Raw genomic sequence first — 15,377 nt, forward strand, 5'->3', positions numbered from 1 at the left:
AAAAGTTAGCTTTGGAAAGAGAAATGTGAACAGATGCATAATTCATTAAGTTGCGCGTTGCTGTTTTCTGGGCGTCGCTTGCCCTGCAGTTCCTGACAAAGCACCCTCCGTCCGTGGACACAGAGGGATTGCGAGGCGAGCCTTCTGGCCGTGTCTGTGTGTTAATCTTTCCCCAGATCCTTGATTAGATGGATGTGCCTGCCAGATTCAAAACATGTTTTGGACACTCGGGGAGGGCAAAGTGACATTTCCAAAAGCTGTGGTGAGTTAGTAGCAGAAGTGGGACCAGAATTAGATTATTTATGGATTCTTTGCAGACGGGAAAGAAAGAGGGAGTGAGCAATGGCTGTCAAACCGAGGTCAGTGAGCAGCTGTTCTTTCACCGATGGAACCGGAGAACGAGAGAGATGGACTTTGACTGCAGCAGCAGGGATTGGGCTAGACCTAGGGAAGGAGCTCCCCATGGTAGGGAGTTGGGGGGAGTTGTATGCCCCCTCCTCCAGAGGTCTTGAGAAAAGCAGGATAAATGCCCTTCTGCCATGAGGTCCTGGGGGCACAGCAGGAGCATGGGGAGCCTGATTTTTTTCCCAGCCATGATGTTCTTATTCCCCTGGCCAACACTCTCCGACTTTCCCTCGAGCAAGTGTGATGGGGAGCTGGCCGTGTTTGTGTCCTCAGCCACGGACGGCTGGATGAATCCCGTGGTGTTTTGCTGGGCTGCAGTTAGCTTTGCTTTTCATCCGGATGTCAAACCAAGCCTGCAACAGCTGCGATCAGCTGTTGGAAGAGGGGAGCTGGGTGGGGAAGGGGCAGCTCCTGGCTTCTTGCCCAGCCCTAGCCGGACGCTGGGTCCACCTCTCCAATTGCCTCTTTCTGCTGCTGACTCTACCGCTATGACTTTTTCTGGCTGCCTTTCTTCATGCATCTCTTTTCATCTTCCTCGTTTCGTTTTTTTCTCTCCTCCTTTCATCTCTTCTTGGGCGGCTGAAAGCCACTGTGCATCTACAGTGATCTTTTAGAACAGCAAGTTCATTCAGCACAAGGAAAGGGACAAAGGATACCCGGTGCCGAATCCCCACCCCACACCGCAGCTGGTGGTGAGGAGCCTTAGGACAATAGGAGAAAAGCCCCCGCATGCCCCCCCCCAAAAAAAAAAACAAAAAAGAAAGGACTTCCCACTGTGGATCAGTGGTAACTAGCCCGACTAGTATCCATGAGGATGCAGGTTCGATCCCTGGCCTCACTCAGTAGGTTAAAGATCCAGAATTGCCATGAGCTGGTGAGCTGTGGTGTAGATTACAGATGTGGCTCAGATCATGCATTGCTGAGGCTGTGGCATAGGCTACAGCTCTGATTTGACCCCTAGCTTGGGAACTTCCATATGCCCCGGATGCAGCCCTCAAAAAAAAAAAAAAAAAAAAAAATCCCGTCTTGGAGTCTCACCTTGACTCCCCCCCTTGCTGTCCAAGAATTGAACTTGTCTGAGCTGCTGTTTCCCCCGGGTCATAAAGAAGTATCCACACCTGCCTGAGGGTGCTGTTGGGATGATTCAATAAGGAAACCTCCAGAAATGCCTCCTGCACATTCAGGGTGTGTTTATTTTCTTTTTGGCCTCTTCTGGCACAGAGTCCCCTCCCCCCACTTCCTCAGTGGCCGTGTACCCTGCTTGGTGGCCTGATGCCACCCACCCCACCTCTTGCTCCAGCTCAGGGCTTGCTTTGCTTCTGCCAAGCATCAGAGATTTGTCGAATTCCATGAGAAAACAGTTCCGTGAAGGGGCATAATTCTTCTAGACCAGCTCTGGCCATTTTTCCAGGCTTAGAGGGAAAAAAAATGAGTCTGCGCAAATAAGCCATTTTTAACATGAGTCATTCCAGGATGGCGGGGGGCGGGCAACAGCACAGACAAGCCCTGGACCTCTTCATGGTCTGAGCTCACATCAGGCACCAACATTTTGCTTCTTAAACCACTCGAGCAGATGGTAAAGATGGTTAGTAAAAGGGGAGACTGACCGCCCATGACTTTTATTCTGCCTTCCCCCCCAAAATTCACTCAGCTTTCAGCTTGGCCTGAATCAGCCATCGAAGGAGGCCAGCCCCTCCCATGGCTGTGGTCCCAAAGCAGCTGGCTGGGAGGACACCGAGCCATATGCTGGCATCTGGATCTTCTCTGAGCCCACAGGCTGCGGAGCACTGCACACAGCTTCTGAGGTCCCCCTCCCCCAGAGCCCAGTGGCTAGTGGAGCCAAGATGGACCACTGTCCTGGGTGCCTCTTCTGCTTCCTGGGCTTCTCCAGAAGGAGCATCCCGAGGAAGCTTCTGGGGATGCTGGAGAGAGAATAGGAAGGACATTTCTGGGCTGACATTGGCTTTTTTTTGGACTACGGCTCTTTTTGGGGGGCGTTGTTGATTGGGTCATAGGTTCCTCGCCTCTGCCCTCTATGTGCCAAGTCTGAGTGCCAGGGGCCTGCCTGCTGTCTTGACCTTGGAGGTTACACCCAGAGAAGCACCCACGTCCCTCCATCTCCTCCCCACCTGAGCATCGCCTTTCTCTTTTTGCAGGTTTAAGGATTACCGGGAGCCGCCATGGGCCCCGAACCCATATGAGTTTTCCAAGCAGTACTGGTCTGTTTTGTCTGCCCGTCTGGCTTTTGTCATCATCTTCCAGGTAAGTCGTCCAGAGAAGGCCTAGCCCATTAGGATCCAGGCTGCTGGGGTACAGAGGACCCCAGCCCTGGGTTTTCAGGGCCCTCTGTGACACATGGGTGGCAGGCAGTGCCAAAGGCTCCCCTCCCTGGGTGAGGGCTTTCGCTGATGGATGGGTTTGCAGAAAGAAGATAAAGCCTAGAGTGAGGTTATAAGACAGATGTGGCGGTAGGTCCAGGGTGGAGAGAGAAGCGCCTTTAAACCTAGGACAGAAAGAAGAGAAGGAAGAGCAAGGAAACCAGAGTCTCACTCGAGGGCAGACACACAGGCCCGCCTGGTCTCGGAGCCCGAGAAAGGGCAGCGTTCTGACCCTTCCTTCCAGCCGTCGCGGCCCTCCTTTGTCGTGTTGTTCCAGCCCCTGAGATCTCTGGTGGGAAAGGTCCCCAGAGCCATGGGCCGCCCCGGGGTGAATAGCAAACCCGAGCTGGCGATCCTTATCTCTCACCACAGCGGCTCTTATTGCGACGCCCAGATTCCCTGGGCACGAGGCCCGGATTCCCATGGGTCCTGCCAGCCTTTGAGTGGGGCCGGGGCAGCAGCCCAGATCCCTTTCCTGGCGGCTCCCTCAGGCTTTTGTATCCCCTGAAGGCTGGTCTCTGGGGGGCTCTAAGGTAGCCTGCCCCCCGCCCCCAGCCCAGGAAGTGCAGACGCCTCTGGCTCAGCTTTCACCAGAGAGATGGGCAGATACACGTGAAGGGCCCTCCCAGGTCCCCCACCCCAGCAGGGGCCTCCTCACTTTACCATGAGTCACCTGTCACTCCCACTCCCAGGGAGGGAGGACTTGGTTTAAAAGGCCAGTGTGTGACTTGATGCAGCCACTCCAGTCCCTCTAAGGTTCCCAAGTCCTCCTGGGTCTTGAGACTACGCAGGTTCAAGGTTGAGCCAGGGATGAGTTTAGAGCATGGAAGGCAGAGGGCAGGGCTCTGATGTCCCCCAAGTCTAGAGGGTACAGTGTTGGGGAGGCTGTGATGGGCAGGCAGAGGAGGAGGCCACAGCCCGGGGCGGCGGGGGGAGCCTGCGGAAGGCGTGGGGAGCAGCGTATGTGGGTAGCTCCCCGTTAGTGGGCCATGGCTGCACTGCAGGAAGGACTCCACCCACGTGCACAGAACACACTCCCAGCAAGAGGGGCCTTATCTTAACCTGTGTTCACAAGGAGGGCATGTGGCTTCCTGGGGAGAAGGAGGTCAGTGACGGGTGTGCCCAAAAGCTCACAGCTGATGAAGGCGGGTGGGAGGCAGGGCCCGGGACCAGAGAGGCTGCCACGGTGAACACGGGCTCGCTGGGCTGAGGCCAGAATCCAATGTGAAAACCAAAGTCCACCTCCAATGGGAAGAAGAGCCCTGGAGGGGCCATCAGACCTTATGAACACTTACTGGGAAGCTCAGGGGCCAGGAGGCGAGAATAAGACCTGTGATGGGGTCGGGGAGGGGAGAAGGCCATCCCCAAGTGTGTGCACAAGGGCCTCCGGGAGACGAGCACCGTCCCTCCTCCCCTGTCACCTGGAGACCCCTTTGCACCCTGATGCCCATTGGCTGAGCTCCCCAGCTCATCAGCCGAGGAGCCAGAGTGACCTGGAGGCCCGCTGCCCCCCGGGTCTGGGGTGTGTGTGGTCACTACCCCCACCCCCGGGAGCGGAGCCCTCCAGCCCGGCCTCGCCTCTCCCCCTCCCCCACCCCGGCTCTGCAGAACTTGGTGATGTTTCTGAGCGTCCTCGTGGACTGGATGATCCCCGACATCCCCACTGACATCAGCGACCAGATCAAGAGGGAGAAGAGCCTGTTCGTGGACTTCTTCCTGAAAGAGGAGCACGAGAAGCTCAGGCTGATGGAGGAGCCGGCCCGGAGGAGCCCAGGCACTGGCCGACGCAGCCGGAGGAGCCCGGCCGCCAGCCCAGCACCCTCGGGCCGGAGCCAGCCGGGCAGCAGCATGTCCTCGGGGTCCCATCAGACCAACGTGTGAGCTGGGGTGCCTCGCCCGGGCACGGGGGCAACAGAGCACCTGAGGGACCTGGGCACGGGGGCCTGAGCACCCAAGGGACCCTGGAGAAGGGCTTGTGGGTGGAGAGAGGGATGAGAGCGAGATGGAGGATGGGAACAGGAGGGAAGAGAATGATGCTGCTTCTCAGAAACTTCAAGCTTGGGTTTCTTCTAGGTCCTCATTTGAGCCATGTCTTTTGGGGGATTGGTACCCCATTTTGCATCCATCAGTGAAAGAGTTGGGTCTCCGCCCCAAAGTCCCCAGACACCACGAGCCTGCCCTTTGCTTCCTCAGGTCCCCTCCCAGCCTCTCTGTGGCCACGAGCCATGAGAGGCACAGTCCAGGCCCTGTTCCAGCCCCATCATAAGTTATCCCCCCACCCCTTCCCACCATCACCCCAAGAAAACCCTCTGCGTTCCTGGCACAGCCTCCGTGGATGCAGATTCAGTTCCAGGGCTGATGGCTATGGCCCCTGGACATGATGATGAAAAGCGAAAGTTCAGACCTGGCTTTGTCTCCAGTTTAAGTCATGGGGATGCTTTGAGCTAAATGCAGCTAGCCATCGTTTTATCCAAGTTCAGATTTAAAAGAATAAATTGAAACCTTCTTTATAAAGACGCATCTCCAGCTCTTTGGTTTCTGCTCTCTCTTACTTCCTACCAATCTTTCTGGAGCACTTACTGTGCCAGGCATCGTTCTCAGACCAGAGATAGAGCAGATAGGAGACACGTGTAAATTCGCAGGGAGTTATGTTCTGGGGAGAGACAGATAGTGAGCTGATGCATGTGTAGTGTTTCAGACAATAATACAAAGCGTAAATTAGGAAAAGGGAGGAGTTCCTGTTGTGGCTCAGTGGTAGTGAACACGACTAGTATCCATGAGGATGCAGGTTTAATCCCTGGCCTCAACCAGTGGGTTAAGGATCCAGCATTGCCCTGAACTTTGGCGTAGGTCGAAGATGCAGCTCAGGTCCTGTGTTGCTGTGGCTGTGGCGTATGCCGGCAGCTGTAGCTCCAATTTGACTCCTAGCTTGGAAACTTTCATATGCCATGAGTGCCACCCCCCTCCCCCCAAAAAAAGATAAAATAGGAAAAGGGAGACAGGAAATGTGAAGGCACAGGGGGAGGGAACTTTGTCATTTTATATGTGAATTAATGACAAACCCGAGATAGTTCAGAGGTCACATCTTACAATGCTAATGTCACGACTCATAGCAGCCTCTCAAGCTCTGCGGGGAGGTTTTTAAGTGTAGTTGGAAGCAAAGGCCAAATGTCATTTATCACTGCCTTTCACACACCTCAACCCACCCGCTGCCCAGGACTGGCTCTGTCCCTTCCTCGAGATCTGGCCCCGTCCCTTGCAGGCCAGTCTGACTAGCATCCAGCTCAGCCCCGCTGGAAGCTGCCAGGAGGAACGCACTCCAGAGAGGAGATGGGAAGCGTACTTCTGATGTTTCAGTACATCCGGGAATGTGCAGGGCCCCTGGCTGCTGGGCTGCCTGCCCCTGCCACTCCTCAGGGCTTCTTGCTTCCTTCCGAGCACCTGCAGGATTGTGCCACCTATCATCCCTGGCTCTGGAAAGTGGTCCCTTCTTGTATAGGGGCATCGGGGTATAGATACAGACACAGCTTTCAGTAAGATCAGCCGGCAGTTCCCGCCACTCATGCATCAGTAATCCCACGGTCCATTTTAGTTACATCACTCCTCAACGTTCACACTTAGCATTTGAGCCTAGACTCAAACTACAGCAGTATAAGAATATTGCATCATCAGAGTTCCCTGGTGGCTCAGCAGGTTTAAGGATCTGGTGTTGTCCCTGCTTGTGGCTCAGGTCACTGCTGTGGCTCAGGTTCAATCCCTGACCTGGGAATTTCCTTGTGCTATGGGTGTGGCCAAAAAAAACCCCACAGTACATTGCATCATTTTACAACAGGCTTTGGCTAACTTGGGGAGAGTGGAGAGGTCCATGGGAGGAAAATTTTACTTTAAGGGACCCTGATGACATGGAGCTTCCAGGCCCATGAAGGGAGGACATCCCTAGAGGCTCCTCCCAGAGCAGGTGGCATGGATGTTTCCAGGACAATCCACTTGCCTTCATCACTAAGTCACCTGATTTGCACCAAGATAGCCACATCCAAGCTTGTGGCTGGTTCAAGACCCCACCTCTTTTCTTTTTATTTATTTTTTTATTATTTTTATTTTTGGTCTTTTTGGGGCTGCACCCACAGCATATGGAGGTCCCAAGCTAGGGGTCTAATCAGAGCTGTAGCCGCTGGCCTAGCCAGAGCCACAGCAACGCAGGAGCCAAGCCGCGTCTGCAACCTACACCACAGCTCACAGCAACACCAGATCCTTAACCCACTGAGCGAGGCCAGGGACCAAACCCGAATCCTCATGGTTCCTAATCGGATTCCTTAACCACTGAGCCACGATGGGAACTCTTTTTCTTTCTTTTTAAAATGAAGCATTTCTGTGTGGTCGTAGAGGTGACACTCACACACCAAGAAAGATTCAGATGGTCTATAGAACACAGAAGAAGAAAGAAAAATCACCTACCATCCCCAAATCCATCATCCATATCCACTGTTGCCGTGTTTCTGGCAGACACTCATTCCCTCTCTCATGGCTTTATTTTCCATTCTGCTTGTGCTCTGTGTGCTGTCCTGTTCCCTTTCACTTCCTGTGTCCCCAGTCCTTTTATCCTGTCAGTTTAAGTTCATCCACTAGACCAGATGCCCACTGTGCATCAGGCTCTGTATTAGGCACTTGGGACACATCAGTCAATGGGACAGCAGGTTCTGCCCTAGGGTGGGGGGTACGTTCTGGTAGGGGAGTCAGAGAGATGAATAATAAACAAGGACAGTAAAGTGTGTCATGTGCTGGGGTGGCAACCCCCCGGGGGTCTGGAGAGTGTGTGCAAGAGAGATTTGGTCTGACCATATATGACCTTTAACCCTGGAAGGGCCCGACTTTCTCCTCTTTCCCAATACAAGGCAGTGAGGAATTTCGTGATTTTCCCTCCACCCCCTGGCCCAAACTATCTTAGCAACACCCGTGTTTCCAGCATGGCCATTGGCTGCACCTGCCTTGACACAATAGCAACAAGATTTAGGCTACAGAAAAGAATTTTCCGGAGGCCTTGGTAAGCTGGGTAGAGAGAGGGTGGGCCCAGTCCGAATTTAAAAACAAAACAAACAAGGAGTTCCTGTCACGGCCCAGGGGTTAACAGAACCCAACTAGTATCCATGAGGATGCCGGTTCAGTCCCTGGCCTCGCTCAGTGGGTTAAGGATCTGGCGATACTGTGAGCTGTGGTGTAGATTGCAGACACGGCTCGGATCCCGCATGCTGTGGCTATGGTGTAGGCTGGTGGCCACAGCTCTGATTAGACCCCTAGCCTGGGGACTACCATATGCCACAGGTGTGCCCCTACAAAAGCAAAAACAAAAACGAAACAAACCAAAAACCTCTTCCTCTGAGCCCTTGAAGAAAATAACAAATTTTAAAAATTACTATAAAATCCAAAAAAAGTGTGAGCACATATATCTGAAGCAATGAAGAAAAAATATCACTCCTCTCCCACTTCCTTTCTCCAGCAATAATAGTTAATAAGGTTTAAGTTGGTCAATATACAGTCCCAAACATTGATTTGTAGTAGCCTCTATTTTGCTTAATTAGGAAGGTAATATGTAGTCACGGAAGAAGATTTAGAGGAGGTAAAACATGTAAATTGAGAAGTTTGAATGGCCCGCATTTTCCCCCAGGAGACACCATCAGTCTTTATTTCTGCTCCCTTATTTTCCTGCACCATCGAGGTTATTCTCACATGCTGACTGTCCTTTTGTTTGGCCACGTGTGTGGCACATGGACGTTCCCATGCCAGGCATGGAATCTGAGCCAGAGCTGCGACCCATGCCACAGCAGCAGCAACTCCAGATCCTCAACCCATTGCACTGGGCTGAGGATGGAACCCTCGCCTCTGCAGCTGCCCAAGCCACTGCAATTGGATTCTTAACCCATGATGCCACAGTGGGAACTCCTTCAAACAGTAACTTTTATTCTGGGGTGTTTTGGGGTGGGATGGTGTTTTTTATTTTGCTTTGCTTTGCTTTTTAGGGCTGCACCTGCAGCATATGGAAGTTCCCAGGCTACGGGTCAAGTCAATGGAAACTTCAGCCTTCAGCCAGGTTCGCACATCTGGCTCCCCTCCTACTCCCCTTCCTCTTATCCCCTGTCCACCTGCATAGCAGCTGATGGCAGTGTCCCCAGAGCCACCTCTCTTCAGAACCAGCCAAGAAGACATTCTGGCCAGGACTCTCACCCACACACAGTGGATCCCACTTAGCCTTCCCACCTGCGCAAGGTCCAGGTGGCTTCATCTGCAGAAAGGTGACAAGTCAGATGGGAATTCAAAATGACAGCTCTACCGATGAGTTCAGGAACCTCCGTGTTTCATGGCCCCACCTTTCCCTCCCTTCCTGTCGGCCCAACTGAGGGCTGAGACTCCTGAGCCAGGATGTCTTCCTCAATTAGGGGGATGAAGCCACAGGCCCTGAGCCAAAGAGGCAGACTTCTGACCATGGCTCCTCCGTCGTAACCTGCTCCTAGTTTTCCACCTGCATGATGGACTCTGGTTGGCCTGCCTCGAATTCTTCAGAGAGTATGTGTCAACTTCTATCAAGAACCACATCTGCCTGGGCTGAGTCAGGCTGCTAGTTGGGAAACAGATGAGGCCCCTGACATAAGCCTCCTTGTCAATTCTTTTCCAGGGGCCTCCCTCCCACCACCCTCTCTGAAAATTATCAGCTCCAAACTTGGTCTTCTCAACTGTCAACCCCAGACTTGACTGCCCTGCCTCTTTGGATGCTTTTCTCCCCACTTGGATTTATTTCTCACTGTCTTTTCGTAAAGCTGAGGTTTTTTTCCTGCTGTATCTGTCTTCTCAGCGGCTCCTGTCTCCTTCCAGAAACCCCTCTGAGCCTTCCATGAGCAACACAGGCAGAGTACATTTCCATGTCATCATGTCACGAGTAGATAATGTTATTAACATGGGCAGATCCTGGCTTTGTGGGGCCAGAAGCTTCTACAATTCTAGGAAGCTTCTTTAAGAAAAAGAAACCCCACATTATGAAATAAAATCAGGTACAAAGGTGAATATCTAGCATGAAAAGAGAAACCACAACAAAATGTCAGTTTTAGGCTAACACCACAAAATCCGTGGTAGAAAACGTCACTTTTTATTAATTAACCGACCCACTCACCCTTATAATCTTATAATACTGATCCTTCCACACCGTTGGCTGCAGGCTCTTTATTGGCCTTTTTATACCAATATTTCCAATAAGAAGAAGAGAAAGGAAATTTCGTCTGTCCTCCAGCAAGTTTGATCTGCAGTTTTTACTTCTGATGGACATGTAAAAATTGTCTAGCAATTCTACAACTCATTGGTCATTTCCTGTGAATTTTAAGGTTATCATCAAATTTGGGAAAGCATCTATCAAGTCTGTTTCATCTATAAGCTCTAAGATTGAGAAACTTAATCCATTCATCTGTGGATGGACAGCCACAGCAACTCAGGATCCGACTAATCGGAGCTGTTGCTGCTGGCCTATGCCAGAGCCACAGCAACTTGGGATCCAAGCCGTGTCTGCAAGCTACACCACAGCTCACGGCGACGCCGGATCCTTAACCCACTGAGCAAGGCCAGGGATCGAACCTGCAACCTCATGGTTCCTAGCAGATTCGTTAATCACTGAGCCATGACAGGAACTCCACTAATTATTAAAATAACAGAGGCTGCATAGCCTCACCGAATATCTAACTGGACCCGTTGAGAACGTGATTTCTACTGTTTGGGAAGGCGTGCTGCTCTAGGCTGGCTATGGCTCCCTTCTGCCCATGCTTTCATGTGGCACCCAGCCCTGACCCCACCCTTCTCCTGGCCTGCACCATCCCTACTCAGCAGTGCCCTTTCCTCAGGTCCCATGCCCATAGGTCTGTCCTATGCAAGGAATAATTTGTTCTTTCTGGGCTCATCTTATAACTCTTTCCCTTTGTTTGCCATGCCATTTTTTTTTTTTTCTTTTTCTTTCTTTCTTTTTTTTTTTTTTTTTTTTTTTTGGCTTTTTGCCTTTTTGCCTTTTCTAGGGCCACTCCTGCGGCATATGGAGGTTCCCAGGCTAGGAGTCTATTCGGAGCTGTCCCCGCCGGCCTACGCCAGAGCCACAGCAACACAGAATCCCAGCCGTGTCTGCAAGCTACACCACAGCTCACGGCAACACCAGATCCTTAACCCACTGAGCAAGGCCTCCCGAAGGCTTCCATCAGCCTCATCCCTTGTCCCTAATCACGCCCTTCCAAGGTACTTCTCAGACAGACAGGGAGGGAGACTCCTGGTCCATCATGGTCATGCCCACTGGGCGCAGGCTTAGAGGTCCACCAACTCTCTCCACAAAGAGCTTCCCTATTGCCTCTTTTGATGTGCAAGGGGAAACTACATGCAAATTGTGGGTCTAGATGGGGAAGCAGTGTGGGAGAGCGAGGAAGACCGATCTGCAGGCGTGAGACAGCCCCCCATCAGGACCTGTTTCAGACCCGGCACATTATGTTCATTATCTGCCATCCTTACAATGACCCTTACAGATGAGGCTACTTCATGGATGAAAACTTGGTGCTTGAAAACATTCCGTAAGTCACCGAAGGACTCTTAGCACATACGTACGTGAGCCCGAAGTGAATCTTCCATCTGTCCCAAAGGCCATGCCACTTGCTCTATGCCACACTGCCATCAGTTTCCCCCCAACCTTTCCCCGCAGTGTGTCATTATATAAACCCTCTACTTTGCCAGAGTCATCTGTCGTCATCTCTTCTGTATTTCCACTTTCCTTTCCTGGGCTCTGGCTACATGCGGAATGTTCATTTCTGGCTGGCCACCAGAACACCCGTGTACCCACACCCGACCTTCGGCTCCCACTCAAGGCTGATCTTTAGGGTCCAAAGCTTAGCCCCATCCCCGCGCACAGTCTGCCCTCAGTAAAGGTTGATCACTGAAGGGAAGGAAGGCAGGAAGGAGGGCGGAAGGGAAGAGGGAACAAGGGCCGGGGTTCCTGCTGGGGCAGTGAGGATGGGAGTCATTCATGAGGCTTCCATCAGAAAGTGACAATGGGAGTTCCCATTGTGGCTCAGTGGTAACAAACCTGACTAGGAACCATGAGGTTGCAGGTTCGATCCCTGGCCTCGCTCAGTGGGTTAAGGATCTGGCGTTGCTGTGAGCTGTGGTGTGGGTCGCAGGCATGCCTCGGATCTGGTGTTGCTGTGGCTGTGGCTCTGGCGTAGGCCGGCGGCTACAGTGCCAATTCGACCCCTAGCCTGGGAACCTCCATGTACCATGGCTACGGCCCTAGAAAAGACAAAAATACAAAAAAAAAAGAAAGAAAAAGAAAGTGACAGTGGGAGTTCCCATTGTGGCTCAGCGGTAACAAACCTGACTAGGAACCACAAGGTTGTGGGTTCAATCCCTGGCCCTGCTCAGTGGGTTAAGGATCTGGCGTTGTCATACATCTGTGATGTATGTAGGTCACAGATTCAGCCCGGATCTGGCAGTGCTGTGGCTGTGGTATAGGGGCCGGCAGCTGTAGCTTCAATTAGACCCCTAACCTGGGAACCTCCATGCCGAGGGAGCGGCCCAAGAAATGGCAAAAAGACAAAAAAAAAAAAAAAAAAAGAAAGTAACAATGGGAGTTCCCATTGTGGCTCAGTGGTAATGGGTAATGAACCCAACTAGTATTCATGAAGAGGTGGGTTCAATCCCTAGCTCCACTCAGTGGGTTAAGGATACAGCATGGCCTTGAGTTGCGACATAGGTCACAGGTGTGGCTCCGATCCAGCATTGCCGTGGCTGTGGCATAGGCTGGCACCTGCAGCTCTGATTCAACCCCTAGCCTGGGAACTTCCATATGCCGCAGGTATGGCCCTAAAAAGAAAAGGAAAAAAAGTACAATGACCAGCTACAGCTCCCACCTTCCCAGCGCTCTGTGCCTAACTCCCCAGGGCTTTATCATAGAGAATCAGAGGAGACATTTCACTGACAAACCAGCAGGACCAGGACGGGGCCCGAAATATTAAAATAATACTGTTTTCTTTTAAATTTGGTTTCCTGAAAAAGAAGTTAATGTAAGTGACAGCAACATTGCTAATTTTGTGCCAACTATCGAGACCGAAGATATAAACAGACAATTCAGAGAGAGAGAGAAAATACCTGCAAAGGAGCAAAGCTCACTCTTGGTATTAACAACAAACTCGAGGCACCGATACCTTTTTGATTTGCAAAATATTTTAAAATGTGGTTAAAACTGTTATATAAAACTTTGGGTTTTTTTTTATACTTATAAAATTATAGTGGTTTTTTTTTTTTTTTACAGCCACACCCATGGCATTTGGAAGTTCCCAGTCTAGGAGTTGAATCAGAGCTGCAGATGCCGGCCTCCACCACAGCCACAGCAACATGGGATCCGAGACACATCTGTGACCTGCACCACAGCTCACAGCAACACTAGATCCCCAACCCACTGAGCAAGGCCAGGGATCGAACCCACATCCTCATGGATACTAGTAGGATACGTTTCTGCTGTGCCACGAGGGGAACTCCTGTAGTTGATTTACAATGTTGTGGTCATTTCAGATGTACAACAACAAAATGATTCAGTTACACACACCCACACACACACACACACACACACACACACTTTTCCAGATTCTTTCCCTTATAGGTTATTACAAATATTGAGTACAGTTCCCTGTGCTATAATATTGAAACTACTTTGTACTCAGCTATAAATAACCACTGTTTCCCCCATTTCCCAAGCGTACTCTCAGGCCACCCCAGAATTTCCTCCCGATGCCCCTGGTCTTCCCATGATCCCGTAAATAAATAAGAGTGACCCTGACTTCCCTGTGGCGCAGCAGGTTAAGGACCCAGCATTGTCACTACTGTGGCTCAGCCATGTCTGTGAGCTTCACTCACAGGTCACTGCTGTGGTGCTGGTTCGATCCCCTGTCTGGGAGCGTCTGAATGTTGCAGCAGTTGCAACCAAAAAAAAAAAAAAAAAGCACGATACGTGTCACAGTAGAGGACCTGGTGAAACTGTAATTGGCTGGCTTCAGGCTGTACCAAGGGCAAAATGTTTAAACATAATGCACCCCTATGTTCACTGCAGCACTAGTCATAATAGCCAAGACACAGAATCAACCTAAATGTCTATCAACAGGTGATGGATTAAGAAAATGTGCTACATGTACATGATGGAATACTACTCAGTCATAAAAAAAACAAAATAATGCCATTTGCAGCAACATGGATGAAACCAGAGATTCTCATACTAAGGAAAGTAATCCAGAAAGAGAAAGACAAATACCATATGATATCACTTATATCTGAAATCTGAAATATGGTGCAAATGAACCTATCTACAGAAAAGAAACAAATTCATGGACATGGACAATAGACTTGTGGTTGCCAAGACGGAGGGAGAGGGAGTGGGATGGGACTGGGCTTTTGGGATCAGTAGATGTAAACTATTGCATTTGGAATGGATAAGCAATGAGATCCTGCAGTAAAGCACAGGGAACTATATCTAATTACTTGTGGTGGAACATGATGGAGGATAATGTGAGATAAAGAATGTATATATATATGTGTAACTGGGTCACTTTCTGTACAGCAGAAATTGACAGAACATTGTAAATCAACTATAACTAAAAAAAAAAAAAAAAAAAAAAAAAAAAAAAAAAAAAAAGAACACAAGCTCCCTGTGGGTTGGGGGGAACATTTAAATACATCTGCATAAAAGCATCAATTCCTGGATACCTAATCCTGGAAGGCTTATCAATTCCCACTTGCCTTCCATCCTACCCACCCAGAGAACCCCCCTTCTGCAGCCTAGAATCCTTGGATTTGCTCAGAGACTCCGCATGGAATTTGTCTCAAGGCCATTAAGCCACAGCAGGCAGCCAACGTAAACAAATCCAAAAGGAATTGGCTGAGTTCGTGCCAAAGGAAACAAGCTGGGTAGCTGCCTACCTTTGCCTCAATTCCAAAACATAAGCCAGATCCAAGATGGGAAAAGCTTTGGCATCTGTCAAGTTGGCTTCTCTGTAGAAATCTTACCAAAAATCTTTGCACAGGGAGTTCCCGTTGTGGCACAGTGGAAACAAATCTGACTAGTATCCATGAGGATGCGGGTTCGATCCCTGGCCTTGCTTTGTGGGTCAGAGATCGGCATTGCCATGAGCTGTGGTGAAGCTCACAGACATGGCTTGGATCCCGCATTGCTGTGGCTGTGGCAGAGGCCGGCAACTGTAGCTCTGATTTGACCCCTAGCCTGGGAAGCTCCATGTGCCTCAGGTGAGGCCCTAAAAAGAAAAAAAAAACAAGAATTCCCGTCGTGGCTCTGTGGTTAACAAATCCGACTAAGAACCATGAAGTTGCGGGTTCGATCCCTGGCCTTGCTCAGTGGGTTAAGGATCTGGCGTTGCCGTGAGCTGTGTAGGTTGCAGACGCGGCTCGGATCCTGCATTGCTGTGGCTCTGGCATAGGCCCGTGGCTACAGCTCTGATTTGACGCCTAGCCTGGGAACCTCCATATGCCACGGGAGTGGCCCAAGAAATGGCAAAAAGACAAAAAAAGAAAAAAGAAAAA

At 50.8% G+C, this 15,377-nt stretch overlaps 1 protein-coding gene across 6 annotated transcripts in view; it reads left to right on the forward strand.

Moving 5' to 3' along the window:
* Nucleotides 1-5,297, forward strand: part of ANO2 (anoctamin 2) — a 344,114-nt gene extending 338,817 nt beyond the window's left edge. For all 6 annotated transcript variants that reach the window (XM_084956923.1, XM_021092435.2, XM_084956919.1 and 3 more), the window contains 2 exons: nucleotides 2,562-2,667; nucleotides 4,392-5,297. In XM_084956923.1, the coding sequence (XP_084813049.1) occupies nucleotides 2,562-2,667; nucleotides 4,392-4,664 (379 nt within the window). In that variant the 3' untranslated portion in view covers nucleotides 4,665-5,297. The remainder of the gene's footprint in view (nucleotides 1-2,561; nucleotides 2,668-4,391) is intronic.
* The last annotated feature ends 10,080 nt before the right edge of the window (nucleotides 5,298-15,377 follow it).

The sequence above is a fragment of the Sus scrofa genome, chromosome 5 (assembly GCF_054392235.1).
Source record: "Sus scrofa isolate SSC_HxYL_T2T_F1_AM1 chromosome 5, Sscrofa_HxYL_maternal_Yorkshire_Landrace_v2.0, whole genome shotgun sequence".
Taxonomy (NCBI): domain Eukaryota; kingdom Metazoa; phylum Chordata; class Mammalia; order Artiodactyla; family Suidae; genus Sus; species Sus scrofa.